At 39.2% G+C, this 8,895-nt stretch overlaps 1 protein-coding gene across 1 annotated transcript in view; it reads right to left on the bottom strand.

Annotated features, from left to right (window-relative positions):
- Positions 1 to 8,895, bottom strand: part of WDFY4 (WDFY family member 4) — a 532,480-nt gene that overhangs the window by 416,180 nt on the left and 107,405 nt on the right. The window contains exon 12 of the mRNA XM_042780664.1: positions 2,945 to 3,038. Within this exon, the coding sequence (XP_042636598.1) occupies positions 2,945 to 3,038 (94 nt within the window). The remainder of the gene's footprint in view (positions 1 to 2,944; positions 3,039 to 8,895) is intronic.

The following is an 8,895-nucleotide window of genomic DNA, read 5'->3' as shown; positions in this document are numbered from 1 at the left end:
CTGCAAATTGAACAGTTTGCTTGAACAATAAAGAACAGAGGGGAAAAAAAAAAGAAATCAAATGTGGTATTGCACTGGGCAAATGTGCTGCAGAAGACCTTTTTAAAGTGATAAGGAGCAAAGATGTTACCTTGAAGACTAAGATGCACCTGACCCAAGCCATGGTGTTTTCAATTGCCTCATATGCAAGTGAAAGCTGGACAATAAATAAGGAAGACTGAAGAAGAGTTGATGCCTTTGAACTGTCGTATTGGCAAAGAATGGTGAAAATATCATGGACTGCCAGAAGAATGAACATATTTGTCCTGGAAGAAATGCAGGAGGAATATCCTTAGAAGTGAGAATGGCCAGACTTTGTTTCACATACTTTGGTCACGTTGTCAGAAGACAGCAGTCCCTGGAGAGGGATATCATGCTTGTTAAAGTAGATGGTCAGCAAAAAGGGGAAGATCCTCAACAAGATGGATTGATACAATGGCTGCAACAATGGGTTCGAGCATAGAAATGTTGTGAGGATGACACAGGACTGGGCAGTGTTTTGTTCTGTTGTACATAGAGACACTAGGCATTGGAACTGACTCAACAGAACTTAACAACAATGGTCATTTCCTCCTAAAGCACATAGACCCCTTTTAAGCTCCTGGCCAAAGCAAAACTGGACCCCTCACTGTCTCTCACAATGTCAGGCTCCCAACATTTTTCCTATGGAAGCTACTGCTGTTGAAGGGAAGGGCCAGGAGACATATCACCAGGTTTAATGCCCAATCCACCAATCGTCAATCTTTAAAAATCATTTCAGTTCTCTAAGCCTATATTTCATCATTGATTACAATGAAGACAAAAATCAAACCAGTTGTCAAGTCAATTCTGATTCAATGACCCCACGTGTGTCAGAGTAAAACTGTGCTTCATAGGGTTTTCAATGACTGATCTTTCAGAAGCACATATCCAGGTCTGTCTTCTGAAGTTCCTCCGAGTAGATTCAAACTGCCAGCCTTTCAATTAGTAGCCAAGCACCTGTTTGTGAAACCCAGGGACTCCTGGAGACAATAATAACCCCCAACAAAAATGCCAGGAGGATTAAATAGACAATGTCTGAAATGAATTAAATTCATTTCATCCCTGCTAATATATATCTATAGTGGCACATTTTTAAGGTCTTCTTCAGTGATTTCATTTTCTTTCTCAAAACTTCTAAATTCACATTTAGATTTTGCCTTGCTTATTACTTAATGTTTTCCCATATAAACATGCTTCCCTGCAATGAGGTTGTCAGTTCTGCCAGGACAGACACTTGGGAGTTGCCCTTGACTGCTCCCTCTTCCAACTTCCTGGATCCCATACATCTCAGTGTCCTGTGGTTTTATCTCTGAATGGGTCTTGTTTTGGATTGAATTTTCTCCCCCTAAAATATGTGTTGGAAGCCTATACCTGTGCATGTAATCTCATTTGAAAATAGAGTTTTCTTTTTTATATTAAAGAGGTCCTATCAGTGTAGCTCTGGTGGTGTAGTGCCTAATGCATTTGACTGCTAACCAGAAGGTTGGCAGTTCAAACCCACCAGCCACTCCTCTGAAGGAAGTTTGGGCAATCTACTTCTGTAGTGATACTGCCTCGGAAACCCAAGGAGGGGTTGCTATGAGTCAGATCTGACTCGATGGCAGTGAGGTGGTTTTTTGTTTTTTTTTTTTTATCAGTGTAGGGTATGTCTTAAACCTAATTATTATTGAGTTATGATGAGCAGCATAGACACTGAGACAAGGAAGTAAACTTATGGAAAGATAAATGTCATGTGAACATTGCCAAGGGACCAGAATGCTGGAAGAGACAAGGATCTTTCGCTAGAGCCTACAGAAAGAGAGCAATGCCTAGGGCATTGCCTAGAGCAATGTCCTAAATTTGGACTTAATGTCTCTTAAACTATGAGAAAATAAATTTTTGTTCCTTAAAGCTACCCTAGTGTGATATTTGTGTTACAGAAGCTTAGGAGACTAAGACAGTTCTCTTGACTCCTTTCCCTTCACATCTTTCCACAGACATCACCCCAATCCAAATACCATACTTAACTTTTTTACTGGCTTCATCTTACCTATTCCACACAAGTCCCCATTCCCAGTCTATAATCCTTGCACCAGCCAAAGTGATATTTTTATTACAAAAAAATAAATAAGCAATTGTGTCATTCTCTACTTCTACTTTGGGCAAGGTTTCTTGTTGCCTTTGGATTAAAACTCTAACCCTTGGCAAGGCTCTAGCTTGCTTCTCCGTGTTGCATCCTGCACACCTCTCACTCTGTTGTTCTGTTCTTGTCCCAGCATCTGCTTCCAGTGCCTCCCCTCCTGGTTAATTCCTACTCATCTTTCAGGTCCCTGCTTAGATATCATCAACTAAGAGATGGTTTTTCTGACCTCTACCCCATCATCTAAATTAGATTTATTTACAGCTTTCCCTCACTCTATTCTCATTATTCTGTGTACGCTATTTTTCACCTGTCTGCACTGTTAACAACCCTCCCCAAGTCACCACCAGATATGCAGGCACATTGTCTGTGTCCTTGTTAATCCCATATGCCTCCCCCCATATATTAGATGGCCATGACCATGGTAGACATCCATGAGAAGAATGGATACACAAGGAGTGACAGACTCCTGATGCATATACTCATGAGAGCTCTGTGTTGTGCTTAGTACCCAGCACTTGCCCCTTGTTAAGTGTTACATGGTTTCTTCATCAGCAGAAGTGATCTATTATGAATGGCCTTGGAAGGGTAGGCATAACCCAATCAAGCATTTCAGACACACTAGCTTTTCCTCACAGGAAGTAGAGACCAAGGGAAGGGTCTGCTAATGCAGGGATTACCAAGAGCAAAGGCAAAAAGAAAAAGGAAGTTTTAGGCCAGAAAGAGCTTAAAGAATTAATTATGTCAAAAACACAAAGCAGATACCTGTGGGTGATCTTCATGGTACAACCTGGGCAGCAATCTCACCATAATACACACCATCCCAGGGTGCATGATTGCAATATCACCTTCTTCTGTCCTGCAGAGAGAAAGGAAAGAAGGACATAACTCTCAGAGTTCCTTCTACTCTCCTTCTCACAGAATTTTCTTGATCTTTCTTTCTGAAACAGACCAAGATACACACCCTAAGTCTACCATTTATTTTCTGTACGACCCTGAATTAATTAAACTGAGGTTAATTTTCCTAATGCAAAGTAGAGCTAATGATACCATATGTTCCTTAGAGATTTATAGAATAATGCTTTTGTGCTCTAAGTCATGGTGTCTGGAACATAGTTGATGCTCAGTAGAAGTTAGTTTCCTAGTTATCTTCTCTTCCTTCTTCCCCCAGATAAGTACAAGATTGAGACTCTGATTTTATATTAAACACACACACATTGCACTTCCAAATCTAATTAAGACGTTGTAAGCACACTCCACTATATCTTTCCCACTGAAAGCAACTGAAAACCTTGGACAAACTGCATGGAGTAGCAGCTCCTCGTGACTTCTGAAAAGTAAATAGTTGGCAGAAGAAAACGAGAACTCAGAGTACCATGGAACTGGAGAGAAGTTTCCTGTATTTGTTTTCCCTCTGGTATCCCCTGAGATGGACTAGAAGGCAGCCTGAAACCTAGAACTGTGTACCAGGTATGGATGGGACAGAAAGAGCCCCAAGAAAAGGTCTCTGTTTCTGTTTCCTGGAATAGGAAAGGAGCCTCTTACAGATCAGAGAAGAAATACCTCAGGATCTTCTTATTGAATTCTCCCTTCTTTTCTACCTCAGTCTCCAAGTAATCTGGCATCAGCAGTAACATTCACAGCAGCAGTGATCAAACAGGTGTCTAAGATTCTAGGAGGAGAACTCTTCTCTCTGACCAGATGAACTATGGCCTTAAGAGTATGGGTGAAATCCCCATTTTTGTTGTTGTTGTTGTTGTTTGTTTGTTTTTATTTTTTTATACTCTCACTTCTTGTTCCCAAAATGGATGCAGGAAAATTAAAGCCCCAGCTTTCTAGACAAAGAAACAGAAGAAAGCTGGGGAAGTGTTGTGGAGATGATGAAGAGGAGGAAGCTTAAGAAAGTAAGACCATACATTTTGTATTAACTTCTGGGCTCAATTCTGAGCTGTGCATGCATGAAGCTATCCCTAAACCACATAGCAAAGACTTTGAAACAATGGGGTAGACTATTGTCTAAGACTGGCAATTACATGGGGAAAATGGAGGATAGATCAAATAACATTGCAAAGCCTTTGAAAACAGAACTGACATTGTAAGCACAGCCCACAGGAACTTTTAGCTGAAACTAAATTGATTAATTTCCTGATAAAATAATATGTCCAAGGTATGTAAACAAAAAACATAAATATTCAGAATGTTCAGGATACAATTTGAAATTGCTCAACATAGAAAGAACAGGAGATCTCAATATCTCATGTGGTAGAAGAGAATCAACAAATGTCAAGGCCAAGATAACACAGATGTTGGAATTATCAGACAAAGATGTTAAAGAGCTATTATTAACCAAACTCTAATAAATAAAGGTGAAAAAATCTTGAAATTAATGGAAAAATATAAAATCTTAGTGCAGAAATAGAAGCTATAGAAATTAATCAAATGGAATTTCAAGAACTGAAAAATATAATAGCTGAAATAAAAAATTCACTGAATGAGAATAGCAGAATAGAGATGTGAGAGGAAAGACTGTGGACTTGAAGACAGGTCAATGGAAATTATCCAGTCTGAACGACATAGAGAAAAAATATTAAATAAATAAATAGAGTCTCAAGGTCATGTGTGACAATAACAAAAGATCAAACATTCCTGCACATCAGAGTTCCAGAAGGGGATCAAAAAGAATGTGGTATAAAAAGAAAGTATTTGAGAAAATTTTAGCCATTGTTTCTTCAAATTTGGTGAAACATATAACAGTCAATAAACTTCTCAAAACTCAAACTAAAGAAACTCAAAGAAATCAATGTCCAGACACACAATAATCAAACAGTGGGATTCTGAAAACAGAGAAAAAGTCTTGGAAGCAGCCAGGAAAAAAAAAGAAAAGAAAGAAAAACAATTTGAATGATTGTAGATTGCTCACCAGAAAGCAAAAGAATTAAAATGTTGAAAGTGCTAAAAAGGACTGTCAGAATTCCATATCCAGTAAAAATATTTTTCAGGAATGAAGGCAAAATAAAAACATTCTCAGATGGAGGAAAATAAATAGAATGTGTTGCAATCGAAGTTTTCCGAAAAGTTCTTCTGATGGAAGGGAAATAATAACATAAGGAAACTTGATCTTCGAGAATTCAGGAAAGAGCAATAGCAATGGTAAACATTTGGGTAATATAATAGATTACCTTTCTCTTCTTAAGTTCCTTAAAATATGTATGGTGGTTGGAAGAAAAAAATATGATTGTATGTAATACATATGACAAGTACAATATAAAAGGAGAGGAAATTTTATTTCTATTATTAATATTACTCTAAGGAGACTTCTAAGTAGAAAAGTTATGTAAATTGTAATCTCTAGGGAAAGCACATAAAAATAATATGAAAAGAGACAAAATTCGATAGATCAATTAAAATAGAATACTAAAATATATTCAAATAATCCACAAAAATCAAGAAGAGAGAAACTGAAGAACAATAAAAGAAGAAACAAGGAGAAAAGAAATAATAAGATGGTAGACCTAAAACCAAGCATATCAATAATTATACTATGTTTAAATGGTCTAACAAGCTAATTAATAGACACGTATTGTCAGAAAATAAAATTATACTCTAATAGAAACTCATAATAACTATAATGATATAAAACCCACTCACTGCTATTGAGTCAATTATGACTCATAGCGACCCCCATTGGGGTCCAAGGTGGCAAATCTTTATGGAAGTTGATTGCCCCATCTTCCTTCTGTGGAATGGCTGGTGAGTTTGAACCACCCATCTCCTGATTAGCAGTCAAATGCTTTAGGCACTGAGCCACCAGAAGCACTATGCCACCTGGGGGGAAAAAAAAAAAACCTCACTGCTGTCAAGTTGGATCTGACTCATAGCAATCCTCTTTGGGTTTCTGAGGCATATCACTACAGAAGCAGATTGACCAATTTTCCTTCCGAGGAGTGGTTGGTGGATTTGAACTCCGGTGCTTATAGTTAGCAGTCAAATGACTTAGGCACTAAACCACCAGAGCTCCTTATAATGATATAGATAGGTTAAAAGTAAAAGAACAGGAGGAGACAGGTCAAGATGGTAGAGTAAGTAGTTACTTCATTTATCCCCCAGCAACCAACCCGCTGAACAACAAATAAAAGCAAGCACAGACTGAGATCTCAGAACTCTGAATGGCAGCTGAAGTATTGGAGAGTTTAGGTGAGTCTAGAAACAGAGGAGAGAAGTGGGACAGCACAGAACCTGGGAGATTCTATTGCTGACACCTGGAGGACTTGGCTCATCACAGCCATTTGACACAGGAACAGGCAACACCCCAAATAAAGACATAAAACGAGGACTAAACGGGATAGAGCTAGAGCTCAATTTTAAAATGGTGCAGATCAGCTGTGAGAGTTCACAGCTCATGCACTTGGCAAAGGACAAAGGGAGACTGAGGTGATGCAACAAGTGCTGTTGGATCCTCAAGACCTGAGATAGATGGGCTCCAGGACGTAGATATACTGAAAAGCTGCACAACACAGCCTTCGGCTAGGGTGAGGAATATACTTCACACAGGCAACACCGAGAGAAGCAACTGATTCACCGCCCATAGCAAGACACATGTGGGAGAATCTGTAACAGGGGTGCCCTTAAAAGAAAGACAAAAGCTCTCCCCGACCTTTGCCTCAGGAAAGCGAAGCCCCAACACTTATGCCTGTGTCTCTGGCCAGCAAAAAACTCCCACAATGCACATTGACTTGCAGAAGCTAAGGCTAACCGGAAGGCTAGAGGTTAAAACCCTGCAGTCACTCCTCAGAAGGAAGGTTGGGCAGTCTACTTCCGTAGTGATACTGCCTCGGAAACCCAAGGAGAAGCCACTATGAGTGGAGTCTGATTTGACGGCACATAACAACAACAACAACAAGCCACCTCAAACTCCAGGTAAGGGGAAAAAGGAAACCAATAGCAGAGGTACACTCAGGGCCACAGGCCAAACTTCAGAAGACAGAAGGAGCTAACATGCCAGCAAAGTCAGCCATCTCAGGGAGAATTAGCCAGAATAAACGCCCAGAGACTTCAGCACCCAGACAAAATCCACACAGAATTCCTAAGTGCTGGGATAAGGAAAAAAAAAAAAAAAAAGGACAAGAGTGCCCTCTAGTGGTTCTTAGGAGAAACAAAAAAAAAGCACCAAGCCCACTGCCATAGAGTCATTTCAGACTCATAGCGACCCCCACTGGGTTTCCCAGCCAGTAAATCTTTACAGAAGTAGATCACCCTGTTTTCCTTCCATGGAGCAGCTGGTGGGTTTGAACCACCAACCTTCTGGTTAGCAGACCCAACTTATAGCGACCCCTCCTTGGGTTTTCAAGGCCATATCACTACAGAAGTAGATTGCCTAACCTTCCTTCCAAGGAGTGGCTGGTGGGTTTGAAACACCAGCCTTCTGGCTAGCAGTCAAATGTCTTAGGCACTATACCACCAGAGCTCCTAAGGTGTGTAAACTAAACTTGATCCCATTGCCAACTCATAGCTAAACCTATAGGACAGAGTGGAACTGCTCCATAGGGTTTCAAGGGCTGTGATCTTTACAGAAACAGACTGCTACATCTTTCTCCTGATTGGTGGGTTTGAACTCCTAAATTTTTGGTTAGTAGTCAAATATCTAACCATGCCACTAAGGTTGCTTCTAACAAGTATAATTCCCTTGAAAATCAGAAAATTTAGAATTTAAAATATTCTTTAAAGAATATATCAAAATGTCCTGAGTTCATGGGAAGTCCTAGACAGAGAAGGAGGGGAAAAAAAGAGAGGGGTGGGGGAGAAAAACAAAATTCAAAAATATAACAAAGACCAGACTTACTGGTCTGATAGAGACTAGTGGAATCCTGGAGATTGTAACCCTTAGGCACACTTCAAGCACAGAACTGAACCCATACCCAGGGATCAACTTTGAGTCAAGCCATAGACAGGCCTGTATAGTGAATCATAACACCAAAGAGGAATGTACTCCTCAGAACAATCAACCATAGAGGCCAAAAGAGCAGCATTTGCCCAAAAACAAACCTCCAAAGTTAAGAAGGGGCAGGAAATAAGGACAAATGGAAACAGGAACCTCAGGGAGGAAGAGAAAATGCTGTTACAATGAGGGAATTGCAACTAATGTCATGAAACAAAATGTGCATAAACTGTTGAATGGGAAACTAATACACTCTACAAACTTTCACCCAAACTACAATATAAAAAGAAAAGAAAAGAAAAATGTCCCAAATGTTACCAAAAAATAGTAAAACAAACAAAATCACAAAAGAAGGACCATCAAAAGGAAAACATGAAGAAACCAATTCTACTAAAACTCTTTAAAACACATAGAAGAGGAAGGAAAATTCCCTAACACTTTCTAGCCAGCATAAACCTGATACCTAACAACAAAAAAGGAAATTACGGACTAATATCCCTCAAGAACACAGATATAAAAATTTTTAACAAAATTCTAGTCAACAGAAACAGGAAGACATCAAAAAAAATCATATGCCATGATCAAGGGAGATTCATACCAGGACTACAAGGATGGTTCAACATTAAAAAATTAATCAATGTAAACCGTTACATAAAATAACTAATGAAAAGAAATGTATCATCATATCAATTGATGCAGAAAGGCATCCAACACTGTTTCCTAATAAAAACTCTCAGCAAAATAGGGATAGAAGAGAAATTTCTCAACACAACTTAGGGCA

Source organism: Orycteropus afer, unplaced genomic scaffold (genome assembly GCF_000298275.1).
Source record: "Orycteropus afer afer isolate SDZICR_OR568_19922 unplaced genomic scaffold, OryAfe1.0 scaffold00052, whole genome shotgun sequence".
Lineage (NCBI taxonomy): Eukaryota > Metazoa > Chordata > Mammalia > Tubulidentata > Orycteropodidae > Orycteropus > Orycteropus afer.
The sequence above is the reverse complement of the archived record's forward strand: the minus strand, read 5'-3'. Positions and strand labels throughout refer to the sequence as shown.